The 19,949-nt window shown below is 43.3% G+C and overlaps 1 protein-coding gene across 2 annotated transcripts in view; it reads right to left on the reverse strand.

Moving 5' to 3' along the window:
- TOP2A (DNA topoisomerase II alpha) overlaps positions 1 to 18,754 on the reverse strand; it is a 35,508-nt gene extending 16,754 nt beyond the window's left edge. The window contains exons 1-13 of one of the 2 annotated variants that reach the window (XM_083147264.1): positions 18,554 to 18,754; positions 14,179 to 14,334; positions 13,422 to 13,512; positions 13,240 to 13,303; positions 12,439 to 12,584; positions 12,148 to 12,245; positions 11,609 to 11,821; positions 7,909 to 8,082; positions 7,662 to 7,763; positions 7,304 to 7,441; positions 6,799 to 6,937; positions 1,001 to 1,158; positions 650 to 775 (exon numbers count right to left, since the gene is read on the reverse strand). In XM_083147264.1, the coding sequence (XP_083003390.1) occupies positions 650 to 775; positions 1,001 to 1,158; positions 6,799 to 6,937; positions 7,304 to 7,441; positions 7,662 to 7,763; positions 7,909 to 8,082; positions 11,609 to 11,821; positions 12,148 to 12,245; positions 12,439 to 12,584; positions 13,240 to 13,303; positions 13,422 to 13,512; positions 14,179 to 14,334; positions 18,554 to 18,574 (1,626 nt within the window). In that variant the 5' untranslated portion in view covers positions 18,575 to 18,754. The remainder of the gene's footprint in view (positions 1 to 649; positions 776 to 1,000; positions 1,159 to 6,798; positions 6,938 to 7,303; positions 7,442 to 7,661; positions 7,764 to 7,908; positions 8,083 to 11,608; positions 11,822 to 12,147; positions 12,246 to 12,438; positions 12,585 to 13,239; positions 13,304 to 13,421; positions 13,513 to 14,178; positions 14,335 to 18,553) is intronic. The other variant, XM_083147263.1, reaches the window with a different exon arrangement.
- Positions 18,755 to 19,949: the final 1,195 nt, after the last annotated feature.

Below are 19,949 nucleotides of genomic sequence, written 5' to 3' on the forward strand. Positions count from 1 at the left end.
AAGAGAGCCCCAGAAAAGGATATTGGGGACTCGTGCGCTCCACACCACAAAAAAAAAACCGAAGTTCCCTCAAGGGTGTGTAAACATTTTTGTATTTTATTATTCTTTTCATTTTTTTGTTATTTATCTTTAATTTGGTTATATTCAATATTTTATCATTTTTATTGTTTTGCTTAAAGCTTTCGTCTAACTTTCTATTGCCAACCTGTAGGTCATCCATTTACTCACTGACTAACAAGTGCTTGGGTTCAGGTTGTCTGTAATTAAGCAACCATCCTACTATTGGGGACATACGTGACTGGCACTAAATGTGTGTAAGAAAATGATTGCTTAGCATTCAAATTCAGTGCCTGAGATAATACACAAACTTTGCTTCATGGGTTGAAACCTTGTTTAATTTACAAATAAAATATATTTGTGTATATATTATGTGTTTGTACAACATAAATGCAATTTATGTTCACACATGGGCCCCGCCCTCAAGATTCCTCATTGAAATATGAAAAGACTTGGAAATACAGAATAATCAGTTATCCAAAATACTTCTGGCTCAAACATTATTCTATAAGGGATACTCAACTAAAATGAAGGAATTTTAATTTAGCCTATATCAGACCAGTTTTTTCCTAGTTAAATAGCAAGGTCGCACCTGATCTGTCATGATCATGAGCTTTCCATAACGAAGGCTTTTCAGGGACTCTGCATCTTGATAGTCTCTCTTATACTGCAGGCCCACTATTTTGATTATGTTGTTTATCTCTGCATTTTCCATAATCTGCAAAACAAAAACACATGTGAATTCAGCAAAAAGCAGTAGATCAATATTGTACATAAAAAAAGCAACATTAAAGATACCAGTGCGCAAGAAGTCTTCTTACTAAAAGTTGTAATGTAGTTAGCTGAAAGCTCAATTTTGTTGCTAATCACTATTGTCAGCAAACATCAAAGCAATTCACATCACCACTTGAAAGACTTTCATAAATGTATTTCATCAGCTCACCTGCTTGTGTGAAGCTTCTCTGACATTGAGAAGTTTTCCCCTCAATGGGAAAACACCATACCGATCTCTTCCAACCACACCAAGGCCAGAAACAGCCAATGTCTTGGCCGAGTCTCCTTCAGTAAGAATTAGAGTGCAATCTGCGGAGTTTTTACTGCCTGCAATTGAAATAAAGATTTGGACTTTATTAGTACTCCTATCTAGTCCTCTCATTTAAGACAAAAGTGCATAAAACAAGACTTTTACTTTGCATGAGTTATACCAGCAGTGTAAATGGGACCACCCGTGTCCCTTCACATGGGACTTCTACCCAGGTCCTGACTTGGGTTGAACACTGCTAGGACCTGGGTAGAGAGCAGTGTAAACGGGTACGTCGGGTCATCCGACCCGGCTCCCGTTTACATCAATGGGGTAAGCCCAACTTATGGACTACAGTGTCTGCAGGTTAGATGGGGCCACACACAGCCTCCGCTGCTGTACTCTGCAGAAAGCAGCAGGGAGGAGGTGAATGAATGCCTGTGTGCGGCATCCATTCACCTTGCAGACGGGGGGCTGAGGGCAGCTCAGCAGCTTACCTTTGTGCTGGGCTTGCCTCCAGCGTGAAGATCCAGGCGGGGGTGATCGTGGTCCCAGCGCTTGAAGATTATGTCATCTCCAAGCGCCGCCTCAGTCTACACTGCAGCCAAGCCAGTCTACACTGCAGCCAAGCCAGTCTACACCTGACTTGGATCAGTGTTTCAAATGCCTGGTCGGATCCGGAATTTTTGGTGTAAAAGGGGTATAAGCAGGGAGTGAGGGAACATTGACCTTGGACTACCACAAAACAGTTTTGCAAAGTTTGCGGTCACAATGTTTGAAGAAGCGTTGTAGGGACGAAAAAGAGGAGCTTGCCTAGTGGCAGGTAGCTTGCATGAGGGAGGAGAAAATAGGAAAGGCCAAGCGTTCTCAGGGACTCAAACTTGACAAAATCTGCCATGGAGGACTAGGTGGGGGTTCAGAGTACCAGTGGCTTCCATCACCAGCGGTAAAAGCATCTTAAGACACAACTCCCACAAAGCCACCTAATCTGCACCACCCTAGACTTAAAAATCAGAAAACGTCTTCTGAGAACAGAGGAGCTTAATGCCTTACAGGACATGCAACTCTGTAAAAACTCATCAGCTATTTCTAGGGAGTGATTTTCTGGCCTTTACCTGCAGGATAGAAAATAAGGAAGGATGAACCATATATAAAGTTTTCCTCCTCTAAAAGAACCATTGTTGTCTATGTTGTTCCCTAGTTGCTTTAGCCCTAAGGGAAAACATTAACCAAAAATGAAAGACACTGGCAGAGAATATGCTGCCACATAAATAGGATAAAAAGTATAATCCTGAATTGCAAACGGGTACCAAATTTTCAGGAAGGCTTCTACAGCAACCACCACTTACAGCTCAAAAACCCTGAATTTGGGCCGAGGAGAGGAGGGGACATCAGAACATAACAAATCTACAATTGTCAAGTAAGCCAAGAAGAACTGCCACATAAAAACTAAACAAAAACAAATTCCAAACTATAGCAAAGCAGAATCATCATTCAATTACTTAACATGTAAGTGCTCAGCTACTGTGCCTTTACCACAATTCTTAGGCAGCAGTGTAAACAGATGGCGGAAAATTATAGAATTTAAAAAAAAAAAAGGGGGGGGGGATTGTTGGTTCTTAGCTGTAAAACCTTTTTTCATAAGCCAAAGGTGGATACTAGGAACAGCGGGGTATCCTCTGATCTTGAGGACCAGGCACCAAGGAGATGAATATCTCTTAAGAGTGCAGCCTGTAGCTCCTCCCCTATACCCCCTTGCTGTCCTCAGACACCAGTTTAAAAACTTAAGAAGCCGAGGAATAGGGATAGACTACTACTAAAAATACAACAGAAAATAAACATATGTAGCAAACAGAGTTTGAACATACACACAACCAAAAAAGTACCCATTTATGGATAATGTCAAAATATAAAGTAAATACAGTGAATCGCAGGAGCGTGAAGGGTGGGCGCCCAGTATCCATTTTGGATTTAAAAAAAATCATTTTACAGTTAAGAACCAAAAATCCACTGTTTTCTATCAGCCTGCGGTGGATACTGGGAACTGTGGGATGTCCAAAAGCTGTCGTTTTAGAGGTGGGAACGCTCCAGCTGCACTCAAGACATCTCTACCAAAAGCCTCATCAGCTTGGGTGAAAGTGTCAAACATAGAAATTGCCGAAAGTATGAGCAGAGGACCATGTGACAGCTCTGCGAAGTCACTCCGCAGAAACCCCATCGCTCGCCACCCACGAAGCGCCAACTGACCGCGAGTGGGCACACACTGAGAGCGGAGCTGGTCGCCCAGCTAGATGCGAGGTGTGCCTGATGGTCGTTCGTAACCAATAAGCCAGGGTTCGCTTGGAAGCAGGCCATCTCTTTCAATCGTCAAAGAGGATGAATCAAGAATCAGTCTTGCGTAAAGTCTCTGTCCTAGACATGTAAACTTGCAATGCCCTAACTATGCCCATGGAAGTCACGTCGATAGATGAAGACGACTGAGAAGGAGAAAAGACCGGTACAACAATTTCCTGGTTTATGTCGGAACCAGAGACCACCTTGGGCAGGTAGTCCAGCCCAGTATGCAGTACCACCCTATCATTGTGAAGATTAGGAATAAGGGAGCAGCACGAAAGGGCTCCTAAATCAGATACTTAACATGCTGATGCAATGGCTAATAGAAACTATGGGGGACATTTACCAAAATGGATTCGTAGAAAAAAGGTGTATTCGTAGGGAGAAATACACCTTTTTTTTACGAATTTGTATTTTCGGGATTTACAATCCCAAAAATACAACCATTCGTATTCCTAAAGATGGAACATTCGTATTTGTATTTACAAATACGAATGTCTACACCATCGATAGGATACGACAGAAATCACCATTCAAAAGAATGGTGGTTTCTGATTTACTAAGCAGCCGTACTGATAATACGGCTGCTTAGTGGTGTAAAACAGGCATGCAAATACGACAGGAAAATAGAACACCATTTTCCTGTTCTATTTGCTTTAAGCCTGCATGGATCAGTCAGATCCGTGCAGGCTTCAGTGTAAAAAAAAAATAGAAAAATTAAATATAAAAAAAAAAAAAAGGCGTGGGGTCCCCCCCACAGCCGAAACCAGCACCCTGGAGCCGGTAATTAAAAATCAGGGAACCCGACAAATAGGGGTTCCCTGATTTTTAACAACCAGCCCCAGGGTCCTGCTCTGGTTCCCAAAATACGGGGGACAAAATGACTAGGGGTCCCCCGTATTTTAAGAACCAGCCCCAGGCAAAACCAGCCAGCAGGGTAATGCCACAGCCGGGGGGAGACTTTTTATGCAAGTCCCCCCGGCCAAAGCATTAACCCTACCGACCAGTCAGCCTGGCCAGGGGCCCTGGGGGAGTGGGGACCCCCCCCAATAAAGGGGTCCCCACTCCCCCCCCCCCCCCCCCCCTCCAGGACTTACCTGACCAGGCTGAAGCCTGGTGCTGTCCTCGATGCCCCTGGGCGGTGGGCATCGAGCTGATAGTGGTGTAAAAAATAGAACAAACTATTGTTTTTTAATGTGGCACTACAAGTGCCAGCAAGCTGGGACTTGGAGAACCACAAGTCCCAGCCTGCTGGGCATTAAAGGGCCCGCTGGGTCTTGTAGTGCCACAGTAAAAAAAATAGTTAAATAAAACACACTGACACCCATTTTAAATAAAAGTTTAATACACACATACTGATACTTACCTATCTTGATCCCGTTGGTAGGTCGGCGGCTCCGGGGTTGGCGTCCTGTCCGAGGATAATCCATGTTGGACCTGTGGAAGGAAATCCTACTTACCCAGGTCCTCCATGGATGGTCTTCTTTCTTCATGTCGACATCCAGGTCTTCTGGCAGCTGCTGACGAATTCCAGCAGCTGCCGGCATCTCCCGCGATGCTCCCCGGCTTTCAGAGCCGGAGAGATCCTTCCTCTTCGGCGTCTGGGCTCAGAATGAATTCTGGCCAATCAGGAGCCGCCTAGCGCCAATCAGGAAAGACCTTTCCTGATTGGCCTCTAGGCGGCTCCTGATTGGCCAGAATTCATTCTGAGCCCAGACGGGGGGGGGGGGGGGGGGGGGGCTTCATTCTGAGCCCCCCCGTTGAAGCCACAGGCAAGCTTGTTGGATTTTCAGGCTGTTTAGGAGCCGGACATCGACCTGTACAACCTTGTTTGGGCTTGGACTTTTTATTTGAAGGCTGATGACATTTAAAAGACTAGGATCATGCCTTGCTAGTAGGACGAAAAGTCCAAAAAATATTCTGCCTCGGTTTTTGTGGATCAGAGGGCAGAAAGGGTGATTTTGATGCTGCAATATTTGCCACTATCTTGTCCAGATCCGAACCAAGAAGTACTAAACCGGAAAACGAAAGCACCTCCAACGCTTTCTTAGATTCATTGCCAGCTTTCCTGGATCTGAGCCATAAAGCACAACATGCTGCAACCAATGATGCTGAAACCTTGGTGGCAAATATACCCGGATCCAAAGCACATTCAATCAAATAGGTTTGAGACATGTGTCTCACATGTCTCAAACCTATTTGATTGAATGTTGGAGAACTGGACAAATCATCTCTTTCTATTTGTTCCTCTGAATTTGTGTGTTAGTCAGTGGAATCCTCCTCTTGGGAATCCACTATCTGCCTAGAAGTCTCCCGGTGGGTAAATCTCTGAGAATGAGGTGCACCCAGAACCTGTTGTAGAGAGGAAGAGAACTGGACTAATCCTTGAACAGACTGTGACAGGCCTTGAACCCAGGGTGGTTCCATAGCCATGTTAGTAATAGGCACCGGTGGAGCTGTGGATCGAACAGCTACCAGCTGAGAAGCCAGCTCTCATTCATGGCCGAGGACAGTGAACCCGCCCTCTCCGGTTCAACAGGGGTCTGCGACAGAGGGCCACGCAGCAGGGGGCATCGCCAAGCAAAGGTTGCAGATGCCAGTATTGTCCTGCTCAAGGCCGATGTACCCTCAATAGACATAGTGTGGGTAACCACCAACAATCTCACACAATTAGACAGAAAAGGGCAGGGCAGTATGGATGGTGTAATGGTTAGCATTACTATCTCACAGTGCTGAAGTCATGGGTTCGATTACCACCAATGCCCTAACTGTGTGGAGTTTGTATATTCTCCCTGTGCTTGCTTGGATTTTCTCCTGTTTCTCTACCCCCCCCCCCCAATCCAAAAATATACTGGTAGGTTCATTGGCTCCCAGCGAAGTTAACCCCCCAAAAAAGTGGGGGCGCGCGTACATGTGGGAATATAGATTGTAAGCTTCACTGGGGCAGGGACTGCTATGAATGTTCAACTATTCTCTGTAAAGCACTGCAGAATATGTGTGCGCCATAGAAGAATCTGTTAATAAATAAATAAAAGTATAGAAAGCACTGTATACTAGCACTAATAAAGTAGTGTAGAATACATTGCTGCTGTGAAGCACACAGCGCGGGTCTGTTAAAGAAAACTGTACACGGCAAAATAATAAACTAATGAAAATAATAAAGACAGACATACACTGCAGTATACTGTACATACAGCCTTTCTAAAAATGTATAGGCAGTTTTCTCCTCAGATCAGCACAGATCTCCTTGGTGCTCTCAGAGGATACACCACTGTTCACAGTTCCACAGCTGGCTCATAGAAAAAATAGGAGCAGCTAATACATTAAACATGGACACCATTTGACTAAGCTTCAAACTGATTTTTTTTTATAATTACGAAAATTACCAGCATCATTAGCATCATCCAGTTTAGGTATTCCCTTGATCTTTGTGTGCTTCACTGCAGAGCATTTCTTATTAAGCTGGGACTGAGCCTTAAATTTAACCCAGTTTAAGATGCTTTCCACAATGCCACAGCCTGTTGCCTGGAACAAAAGAACGCAAACATAAAAAAAATAGATCCATAAAATGAAGTATTCAATTTAGAGGTCACAATATTTCAAATCGAAAAGATTTTCATAATATATTACTAGTTAATTGCTTAGAAGTTGCCTTTTTACAAAATAAAAACGAACCCAAATGCAAAGTTGTATGAAACCAACTGTTTGGGAAATAAAGCAGAGGGACGCTCATATCACTGATCCCTCACTCACATTCCTAGCACTGAGATTTATGTGTGACTGCTGCACAAACATCGGGAGTTGCTGTAGACTAAGTGCTGTCTAAGTTTGGGAATTTGTACCGGTTAAAAAGTAGTGCACAAGTGTACAAAAAAAAAAAAAAATACTTACAGCTTTATAGAATTTCTCTGACAACGCACATTTGGATCCAAAACTTTTTGATTGCAATGTCATGTTTTCTTTGGTTTGAGAGTCAAACGTTGGATTCTCGATCAGTGAGTTCACAAAAAGCCACATGTGGTTTTTTACCTGGGTACAGTAATAAACAATGGCTATATGAAGAAAATAGTGCATATAATATGAAGCATCTGACACTGCCAGGGAAACAAATGTATGGTTCTCCAACACTTTACAAGATCAATTTTCTAGCATTGTGACCCAGTCCTCTCGGACTCTTACATTTTTCTTATTTGATTACACAAATTAATAACTAGCAATATGACAGGCAGGAGAAAACAAAAGTACATACCTGAAAAGGCTTAACTGAAACTCCACCCTTATTCCTTTTCTTCACAACATCAATTAGTTTAGCAATAATCTGATCAGCCACATGGTCAACATGTCTACCACCCTGGGGAAAGAAGCAGGACAAAGACATAGATTGCTTACATATGTACGATTGCAATAAGTGTTCACAACTATACAACACCAAAAAAGTAATAAAAATATCCAGTTTTGTTTCAGGGACTATGCAGGAAAAGCAAGAGAAAACATACCTTTGTGGTAGCAATGCTGTTGACAAAGCTAATTTGCTGGAAGCCCTTTTCACTCATGGTCATACACACTTCCCAACGATCGTTTACCACCTCATGAATGATTTTCAAAGGATTACCAGTCTCATCCACCTTGTCTTTAACATGTAAATCTACATAACTGCGAAAGCCAGTTACCTAGAAGACATCATTAAATAATGAACAAACAATTAACCTTTCATCAATTTTTTTTCAAATCCAAAAGGGGTGATTCAATTGTTTTTCCTTGTGACAACTACTTGAAGCACAAAACGTAGCAATTCCACGGTTGATCCGATTAGATCAGGGCTGGGCAATTGCGGCCCTCCAGATGTTGATGAACTACACATCCCAGGATGCTTTGCATTAGTTTTGCTATGTGGCCATGCTGAAACCATGGGCATATTAGACAGTACAGTGATAAAGGGGCATTTAAGAGATTGGAGGGTGGAGAAGGGGGGTCGGGGAGAAAAACTAGAATCAGTAAGAACTCAATAGAGAAACGAGATCCCAACGTAGCCTCAACGGTAGCATCTAATACTAAACACAAACTCAAATGCATACTGGCTAATGCAAGAAGCTTAGCAGCAAAAATTGGGGAACTAGAGGCCGTGGCCATTAGGGACGATTATGACATTATTGGTATAACAGAAACATGGTGTAATGAGTCACACGATTGGGCGCTAAGCATGGAGGGATATACACTACAGGAAAGACAGGGAAAATAGAAGGGGCGGGGGGGTGCGCCTTTATGTAAAAAAGGACTTAATATCTTGTGGGCAAATTATGATCTCAGATACAGAAGAAGATAACTCGGAGGCCGTGTGGGCAGAGATAACTGATAAACTTCCGAAAACCTCAATATAATACAGGACCGGGTAAAGTACTAAACTTCAGAAAAGCTAATTTCATTTTATTCCAGGAAGCTCTAAAAGAAATTAATTGGGGAGAGTTACTTAAAGGAAAGAATGCAGAGGAAATGTGGGATACATTTAAAAATGTGCTAGAATCACTAACTACTAATTACATTCCAAAAGTCAACAAGGGTAAATTTAACAAAAAAAAGCCAACATGGTTGGACAAAAAAGTAGGGACAGCGATCAACAATAAAACAAAAGCGTTTAAGTTCTATAAAAATAACGTAAATGAGGAGACGTTCATCAAGTATAAAGAAACAAACAAAACTTGTAAAGAAGTAATCAAAGTAGCTAAAAGGGAAAATGAAGAGCGTATAGCCACAGAAAGCAAAACTAACCCCAAGAAGTTTTTCAAGTACATAAACAGCAAGCGAATAATTAAAGAGAACATAGGCCCACTAACAGATATCAACGGTAAAAATTTTGCAGAAGATAATGAAAAAGCGGAAGTGTTAAATAAGTTCTTCTCATCAGTATTTACTAGGGGAGAGCAGTTAGTGGAAAGCACAGATACCTCAACTGGGACAAACAAACCGGATCTCAATATGGGTCTCTCGACCAAGGATATAATTTTGAGGCTCAGCAAAATAAAAACTAACAAATCACCAGGGCCAGATGGGATACATCCTAGGGTACTAATGGAGTTAAGGGAGGAACTAGCGACCCCTCTATATTGCATTTTTGAAAATTCACTATCAACAGGTATGGTACCAAAAGACTGGAGAATAGCAGAGGTAGTGCCAATATTTAAAAAAGGTAAAAGGGATGACCCTGCAAATTACAGGCCTGTGAGTTTAACATCAATAGTGGGTAAAATATTTGAAGGAATTTTAAGGGATGGTATCCTGGAATACTTAGACCTTCATAGTTTACTTAGTATTAACCAACATGGGTTTGTGAAAAATCGTTCCTGCCAGACAAATTTACTGGGCTTCTATGAGGATGTCAGCAAAAACCTTGATAATGGAAACGCAGTAGATGTGGTCTTCCTTGATTTTGCAAAAGCTTTTGATACAGTACCACACAAGAGGTTGATAAATAAAATGGTGGACCTGGGACTAGGTGCAAATATCTCTAGATGGGTAGGGAACTGGCTGTGTAATAGAGAGCAAAGAGTGGTTGTGAACAGTGCAATATCAACTATGATACCAGTACTAAGTGGAGTGCCACAGGGTTCGGTACTGGGGCCCATCTTGTTTAACATTTATATTAACGATATCGGGATGGGGATTCTCAGCGATGTATCCATCTTTGCTGATGACACAAAACTGAGTAGAGTTATTGAATCAACAGAGGATGTGAACATACTTCAAAATGATCTTAACAAACTAGATGAGTGGGCTAAAAAGTGGAAGATGAGGTTCAATGTGGATAAATGCAAGGTTATGCATCTCGGGAGACGTAACCAGTGTGCAAGTTACAACATAAGCGGGGAGGCATTAGGTACTTCAGCACTTGAAAAGGATCTAGGAGTCCATATAGATAATAAGCTGGGGTGCAGTGTTCAATGTCACATTGCAACAAAAAAGGCCAACAAAATTCTAGCATGTATTAAAAGGGGCATGGAAACTAGGGACTCAAAAGTAATTATGCCACTGTACAAGGCATTGGTTAGACCACACCTTGAATATGGAGTACAGTTCTGGGCCCCACACTATAAAAAGGACATCATGGAATTGGAAAAAAACCCAAAGAAGAGCAACAAAGCTTATTAGGGGAATGGAGAATTTAAGATATGAGGAGAGATTAAGCAAGCTAGGACTATTTACACTAGAGAAGAGACGTTTAAGGGGGGACATGCTCAACATGTACAAATATATCAGGGGCCAATATAAGGAACTCTCAAGCACTCTTTTTACTGCAAGAAAGGAAACTAGGACACGAGGGCACGAATTTAGATTAGAGGAAAGAAAATTTCGTTCCCTCAAAAGAAAAAATTTCTTTACGGTCAGAGCAGTCAAACTTTGGAACTCTCTTCCTGGAGAGGTGGTGTTGGCAGATACAATAAATACGTTCAAAATAAGGTTGGACAAGCATTTATTGGATAAAAATATCCAGGGGTACTATTAAGAACCATATTCTGTCTTTTACAAGGGATAAGCTATTAAAACGTAGGTTGAACTAAATGGACGAAAGTCTTTATTCAGCCTTATCTACTATGTAACTATGTAACTGATGCAAGGCATGCTGGGAAGTGTAGTTCATCAACATCTGGGAGGGCCGCAATTGCCCAGCCCTGGATTAGATGCATGTAAACTAGACATGAGGTGCAAGGAACGTGTGTGGAATACAAGGTTTTGGCTGCGAAACCATTTCTCTAGACCAGCGGTTCTCAAACTGTGGGTCCTGACTGAAAAATGGGTTCCGACTCGCTCATCATGGGGTCGCGACTCCATGTTGCTGCCCATCAGGCTGATGACTTTTCTAATCTGTCAGTGATTCAGTGTCTGAAAAAACTGTTGGATTGTCTGTTATTTAAGACTCCTCACATGATTTGTGCCTCCACAATGCTGCCATGCATGAGCCATCTGCTGACTACATATGTGATGACCTTCTGCAGTAACTTGCTGGGGTCCTGTCCTATTTATAGTGTCTGATGGGGTCGCAGAGTGAAATAGTTTGAGGACCCCTGCTCTAGACATTTAGGCAATAGAAAACTAGTGGGCACCCTTCATTGAAAAAAAAAAATCATATTTATTTGTATAGATGAATAGCAGGGGGCACACAAAACAATTGAATCACCCACAAATACATTTTTTGGTACTTACAGGAAGTCTCTTGCCATTTAGAAAGACTTTAACCCCCTTGGAAGAGCCAGCAACATCATAAGCTCTCCGAGACATCAGTGCCACAATGTCCTTGTCCAAAATTTGCATCTTAAATTTGCTTAAATCGGGTTGAAAAGTAATTACAGTGTAATCTTCACCATCAAAGGATTTAATTTTTGAGTCTCCAGTATTTGACATGTTATTGGTCCAAGTCTGTTAAGAGAACCACATGTATAGGTTAACATTATATTACTAAAAACCATGCTATACAGATTCCAAATCAAGCACTCAAAATCATTTCTTTCTTTGAACTTCACGGTTTTCACAACTTAACCCATACACAATCATACAAAATGTGTCTTTACACACCTATCCTCAAATTGCACAGAATAATCACTGGTGCACTAAAAATGCAGTGACCAATCTTTCGCCACATGATAAAAAGGATAGGTGTACAAGAACACATTTTTATAAACACTGTATTAAGTATTTTTTTAGAGGCTTCTCAGAAATATTGAATAATGTGTAGTACTACATACCTGTTTAAACACCTTCTTGTATTCCCTACATGCAGTTTCCACTGTAAACTTATTGCTAAAGATGTTACACAACTTGGCACCATAACCATTACGGCCACCTGCACAGAACACAAAACAGACAAATTATAAAAAATTAACAAAAAAATTCATGTCTGTATGCATTGCAGGTAGGTAAATATTTGTGTTGTGACATCATCAGTAATACTTCAATAATGTGTAAAAGTTGCTGTTTTTTTAACGGATGGAACCATGAAACTTCTAAAACATTTGCTTTTTGAAACTAACACCCACCTGTAACTTTCTTCTGCTCATCATCATAATTACTGGAGGTCAATAGCTGTCCAAAGATGAGGGCAGGAACATAGACTTTCTCCACCTTGTGCTCAACAACAGGAATACCCTTCCCATTATTCCACACACTGACGGTATTATTCTCACTAGAAAAGGAGACAACCATTAAGATTTTAAGCAACTGGGTAAGGTCACCAAAACAGAGAATACATTTCAAAGTCCTGAAGGGTAGATTTATTATAGCAGCGCCTATCGCGCCGCTATAACAGTTCCTGCTTCGCCTCATTAACGAGGCGAAGCAGGAGGGGACACCGACAAGATCTACTAAGATCTTGCCGCCGGAGTGGGGGAGCGCTAACTCCACCCTCCGGCGATGTCCCTCCTGGAGACAGCGCATCAGTTAATACTGATGCGCCGTCTCCTCCCCCCCCCAGCCGGCTGACTGCGCATGCGTGGGATCTCGCTAGTCTCGCGAGATCCCAGCGCAGCTCAGCCCCAGCAGCAGGGACAGCGCTGTCCCTGTTGTTAGGTATAGGCATCGCCGTCTGCAGCTGGCGAAGTGGACAGCTGCAGGCGGCGGAACAGTCAGCGATGCTGACCGTTCATAAATCTGGCAGGAGGCAGGGGCGCAGTGCAAAACATCACCCCTGCGCTATGCCTCCTGCCCCACACCGCCGGCGTTAGAGTAAACGCTCGGCGGGTGTGATAGATCAGGGGAAGCGCTATCCCCTGCTATAATGCACGGGGATAGCGCATATTCCCCTGATCGACGTTTAATAAATCTACCAGTGAGTTACTTACGGATCAATTGTGACCTTGATGCACGACATTGTTGCATCCCTTTGCTTGTTATCGGCAGCATTCACTAAAGTAGAAAAAAAAAGTCATGCATCGCCAACACTATTACATCTGTTAACAATGTAACTGGAGTAAGTCAATGCAAAATCCAAGGTACACACCACATAAATTAAGGAAACACTCACCTAAGATTTCATCAAAGATTTTATACAAGCCAGGGACAAATGTCACTTCTCTGAGGTTTAGTCCTACCTCATCATCATACACCCACATTTGCTAGGAAAAACAAAACCAAATTTAATCTCAACATGAAATACAGCAATTTAAGTGGCCCTTGATTACCCTTTGCAGGCTGGTTTTACTCCAAATTCGCACAAAATTGCTTACTGCCATATAAGAATGTGAGCACTGTGCGCAGATTGCAGACAGCGCATAGTGCAACTGCAGCCATGATAATTCGTACCTACAAAATCATTGCAGCCAATAGGAACACAAGTCACTATCCAAATTCATTATATGTTATAAAAAAGCACAAGTAGCAAGTTGTAATAGGGTACAAGTTTACCAAATTATATCCATCTAGCTCACAAAATAAAAACAACCTTTTAGCAGTATGAGAGGTTGCACTAATACCACAGGGCAGAGGAACATACACAGTTAAAGCAATGCATATGATGCTTTACCTTAAGAGAAACAGTTTAAGCATGGAAACAACTTTAAAACTGTAGCAGGGCATGCTGGGATGTTCAACAACAGCTGGAGGGCCAAAGGTTCCCCATCGTTGCCCTAATTTAAATAAGCATTTCTCTTGCCAGTCTCCAAAGTACTCCAAGAAATTACACATATGTTAAATACTGAGCCTCCTCTGTTTTGTAGTCAGTTCCACCAATGCATTTCATCATGTTTGTGAGTTGTTAAAACAGGCTAAATGTTTTCTCTTACCTGGGTCACCGGTTCTACAGAACCAATGTAGGTATCCGGACGGAGCAATATATGCTCCAACTGGGTCTTCTTTTGATAGATTCTCTCAACAGAAAGACGCTTGTTGTCACCTTTCTTCACTTTACCCACTGTGGTCTTGTTCTCATCAAAGAGAGGCTGCAAAAATATAACATGAGTAAAAAAATGAATATCAATAAAACATTAACATGGCATTTTTGCTCTGTTAATTTTGGTAATAAAATATTTTCAACAGGCTGTTTGGCAAGGTGCTACAACAAGTTCAAGCCAAACCCTGCCATTCTAGAACTGCCTGTCTTCTTTTGTCCCCATCCGCAGTGTTCCATGGGTGCGGGCAGAAGGAAAGCTGCAGTGTAGCGACCGGTGAAAAGATTCCGGGTGCAGCTCAGCATTTCCGTAAATGCTGGGCACTGTTCCAAGCATGATGCCGACAGGGCCGAGCACCCTTATCTGGACTGTCACACTGTTTTGACATGGATACCGTGCCCATACCTCAGCATCCTGCCCACACTCTAGCATCTGCCATTTTTTAAACAGCCTGTAAAATGAGTTAGAAGCTGATCAGCAATGTAATGTATTCACGTTATCTCTTTATGTAAGACAGGGATAGGCTGCACTATACCTAGTGTTCCCGCTAGGCTGTTTTAGCAGGGCGCTGCACCCTGCCTGATTTTTAAAGGACAAAATGCGCCCTGCCCCACTAGCAGCGCCCTGCTAGACGGAGATGCCCGGCTCTATCCCGGCAACTTCGGCGGCCGGGTCGACCTGGCATTAGGCCCCGGCTCTAATAAAGCACTGAGGTAGCCGGGGCCTGAAGGTGAATGGTCTGCACTCAATAGGGATGCTTGTTGCTCATCACTGCTGAGCGTATTATGGGCCTGATTCAGCAGTAGACTGATTTGTGAAGCCGCTCACAAGTGGCTCTGCAAATCCATATACTGAAAATGCAAATGCTGAAGGAGTCTACATTTGCTAATGGGCCAAATTGTTATCTGCAATAAAATTCTATGTTATTAAAGCCCCATACACACCTTTGGGGCTTATGTGTTAGACCATTTCTTGCTGCACTTATGATCCCTGCCAGGGATCAACATCATAACGGATTACCTTGATGTTTCCCACATGCATACAGCAGAGTAAAGGTCCCCTTGGAGAAGTTGCAAACAGTGATCCCTTGAGCCGCTCTATCCTTGATGTGATATATCGCATACAAACCCAGGCGAGCCTGGCCAGCTCGGAAGCAATCCAGGAGATTGCTTCTGCAGCAGGGGTGACTTGGAGGGTCCAGAGCAATGCGCACGGGCCTGTAATTTGGGCCTTTTTCCCCCTGTAATTGATTGCTGCAATCACTACGACTGTATGGGGGCCTTAAGCCTTCGCTTACTCCGGCTGGCCGCCTTAGATCCAAAGATGCAGACCCTGGCCTTGGCGCTCCTGGAAAATTAAGGTGATAATACCTCAAACCCCCCCCCCCAATTAGTAAGAGCGAGGCTGGGGGGGGGGAGGACGACTTCAGAACCTGTGACGCAATCTGCGTTGACTTTTGAAAAAATGGGGCAGATGTATTAAGCCTGGTGAAGAAATAAAGTGGAAGGTGATAATGCACAAGCCAATCAACCACTAAGTGTCATTTTTCAAACATACCTGATTGGCTGGTGCGTTATATCCTTCCACTTCATCTCTTCACCAGGCTTATTACATCTGCCCCATAGTTTTGTGCTGAATCAGCCCATATGTACTATTAATGCATTATTGTGAACATGAAAACTGGGTTGAAAGTACATGTAAGCAATGACTTTCACATCTTACCCAAGATCACATAACAGTCAGATCATACTCACTACACATGTGTTCTGCTTTTTAGCAGAAATATCCAATTTCGTCAACAACCAGGCGAAGATACCAGAAAACTGACAAAACTGGATACAGACTATGGCCTGTATTCAATGCAGCCGGCAAGGGGGTTAAATGGCGGGGATCGCAGAATGAATCACTAATTAAGCAGGGGAATTGCTGCTTAACCCCCGTTCACAGTATTCAACGTTCCGGGGGAATCCTCACTGTCACAGGACGATGAGGTTTCCTCCAAACAGTGAGGCTCGCGGCTAATGCCTGCTGCATTTAGCTGCGAGCCTCAATGATTCTGCAGCCACATATGCTGATTCCCCCTCACTCCAAAAACAGAGCGAGGGGGAATCGGCATGTGCAGGAGGGTCAGTTAAATACTGACAGGGCAAGCTGTGACAGCGAGCAATCCGTACTGCTCGCGGTCACATCTCACCCGTGGCATTGAATACCCCCCTATGGGTCTAGGCCAACATGCATTAAATTGCCATGGTAATGGCCAACGTGAGTTTTTAATTCTTTTTTTTTTTTTTTTACTTTATAACACTTTACCATCCACATGGAGTATGATTGGGAATGGTACATTTCTGAAATATGTTGAGCACAGTACACTAATTAGGGTTCAGATTTAGAAATTGACACACATGTGGACCTTTTGCTTGTGTTGACAAGCACGCGACATGGTACAGCAAGGCCAAATATGTGTGCCCAGATGTATTGTCTGGTACTGCACGCCTTGGGCACAGTGAATAGTTCTGCTCACCACCTGGTTACTAAAAGCAATCGATGGTGGCATGGATAGTGACAGTGCTGCTCTTCCTGGCATTACGTGGTTGGTTGTCAGAGGTCCTTTAGCCAACTAGGATCTTATAAGAGAAGATCTATTATTTATTTATATTCTAATATAGCGCAGCAGATTCCGCTGCGCTTTACAATTGTAGCCAGTGACACAGGGCCCTGCCGCAAGCTTACAATCTATATATATACAAGCAAAAACTGACTATTGTCAGCAAAACCTCTGCTAGTTGTTAATTTTCCTCTGAAAAATATACTGTAGCTGCTTTATTAATTTGTTTATGACTTATTTGACTTCTCAAAGCATATTATACTCTTACTCAAAAAAGGTGTAGAAGATCAAGGTTAAAACTGAAATGAAAGGCCACCTGGTGCGAGATATTGCATGGGATATCCTGGCAAGTGACCTGGCAGCTGGATCCTCAGCGATATACCGCACACTGTACTTTTGCATACGATATATCTCATGCGGTCCCAGCAAGTGCTGCAGGTCTGATAAATCTGTAGTACAGTAAATGAGATATAGGCGCTCTGATCCAATGCACACAGGACCGCGCATTGGAGGTAAAACCCATGATATTTGACAATTTTCATTAGATTTATTGGCCGGTTGCATCCAAAATGACAGGAATATATGGGCACCTTTAAAGGTGCCCATACAAGGTACAATTATTGGGTGCAATGCAACGCGTGCTAGGCTATATTACACATATATATTACACATTTACTTAGGATACACAACTTTGTGGACTTTCACTTTCATGACAACCACTTACACCTTCACAGAAAGGACCAGGACAAGTATAGTGACCTAAAGAAGGATAAAAACGGTACTTATGTATTATCTGGGCTGCCGATTTTTTGATTGTATGCCTTAACTTAAGGCATACAATCAGATGCGATGGACCCGATTTTTCCATAGGATTCAATGTAAAAATGGACTGAGTCCATTTTAACATGGAATTCAATGGGAAAAGGGGTCCTTTTCATACCCCTACTATCCAAGTGGGCATGGAGTTGGATATAAACCTGTGGCGAGCGTAGCGAGCCCGAAGCGTGGCGAGCGAACGGTATTCTGTGTCCGCTCGCCACAGGTTTATATCCAACTCCATGCCCACTTAGATAGTAGGGGTATGAAAAGGACCCCTTTTCCCATTGAATTCCATGTTAAAATGGACTCAGTCCATTTTAACATTGAATCCTATGGAAAAATCGGGTCCATCGCATCGCATGCGATATGGTCGGATGCGATGGACCCGATTTCAAAATCGGCAGCCCAGTTAGTACATAAGTACCATAAAAACTACTATCCACGACTCAGTCACATTAAGCGACAACCATTTTACATCCTAAGTCCCAAAATACCACACAGAAAGCTAATGCAGTATAAGGGCTGCAATCACATGTAGAGAAAAGTTGTACAAGCCTAGGACAAAAAGGTCATAGAAGAGCAGAGGTTGGAAAACCTTGGTTTCCCAACAGGCCAAGAACGTGGGGAACTACATATACCAGCATCCACATATTTTAACAGCCACGTGGGACCGTCTTCTAACGGAGGACGCAGTGTCCATGCCGGACTAGGGCAGCTCATTACTCTCCAGCTAAGAAAGGACCATATAGGAGCTGCCGTACCCGGTCCGGTAAGGACACTGCAGCCCGTTCAGACAATCCTGTGTGACTCTACAGCCGATTACCGGCACCACAATCTCATACTCACCCTCAGTGGTTCGGACTCCATTTTGCAAAGACGTTATCCGGCACCGATTGTTGCAACAAGATTCCGCCGCTCAGACGCGATCAGCCAGCAGCGATCTCTTCTTCAGTACTGTGTGTAACCGGTGCGGCGGCCGTTACTGAGCCAACTTCAAAACTCTGAAACCCGCCGAAACACAACGACCAATACGGAACGAGACCAGAGCACAAATTGCCCAATCATAGCTCTGAAGGGTGGAACTTGTACAGACGCGCCAATCAGGACGCGGACGCTTTGTTGTTTTTTTCTTTCTATTAAATAAAAAGCCAGTCAGTCACCTCCCACAGCAACAAGGCGGCGTACGCTAGGGGGCGGGTATTTACGTTTTGGCGGACTTCCGTCCGTCAAAACGTAACTGTCCAATAAGCTGATGATGATACCTGTGTCTAATCTAATGTATATACTGCAATGACGTGTAGCTGTAGCCGCAGCACTGCAAATTGAAATAGCTGCTGTTAGGTGAGGCTGGCAGGTGGTTCGTGTCTATATATATGGTCCCAGAAAAAGGAGGATATTGATATTTTCTGGAATTTGCCCGGGGTATCGCTAGTATATAAACCCATTCAAAGAAAATAGTTATAGCCACCAATGGTCGATTCTTGCTCTATGACATGCAGGGCTGCCGGCCAATCACAACGTGGTGGGTGGGGGCTTTGTAGGTGCGTGTGGGCTCTCTTTACTATCGATGGCGGTGACGAGCAATTGGTCCGCTACCATCAATGACAAACAGCTATCATTGGTGGTCAAACTGACGTTTTGAAGGGGGAGGGGCGGGGAGGGGGGCTGTCACTAGCGCACGTTAGGTGCGCTAGTGATACATTAGGGAAATCAATCACCCCCCCACCCCATCCCAGTTAACCAGCGTTAAGTGCATTTTTGCACTTAACGCTGGTTCATACATCTGCCCCATTAATTCTTATGGGGTCACCCTTTGTGCCGAATCAACAATGAGGTGCTTACAGTAAGCTTACATTCACAATACTTCATAAAAATATGGTATCTTGAATCAGGGAAGTCCAGGAGCAGAGCATTTTCTCCTGCATGGAGAGGGTCACGTAGGCAAGTATGGACCCAATGTAAACATCATAACACCATTACATGTTAACCATTAGATCATGCCAAAAAACATCGCAACGCCGCAATCGAATGTTGAAACTAATAAAAAGATTGTTGATAACCAATGCGATGTCCATCCCTGAAATTCTTGCCTGGAAGTGCCTGGAACGGAGGACAGACTAAACAGCGGACATCGGGCTGTACGGCTGGTTTCACACACTCCGGCTCCTGACGGACGGCTAAAATCCGTACGGCCAGGAAGCTGTGCAGCACACAGTAGTTTATTATGGCGGGATCCGGCTGC

Source organism: Crinia signifera, chromosome 6 (assembly GCF_055691185.1).
Source record: "Crinia signifera chromosome 6, ASM5569118v1, whole genome shotgun sequence".
In the NCBI taxonomy this organism is placed as follows: Eukaryota; Metazoa; Chordata; class Amphibia; order Anura; family Myobatrachidae; genus Crinia; species Crinia signifera.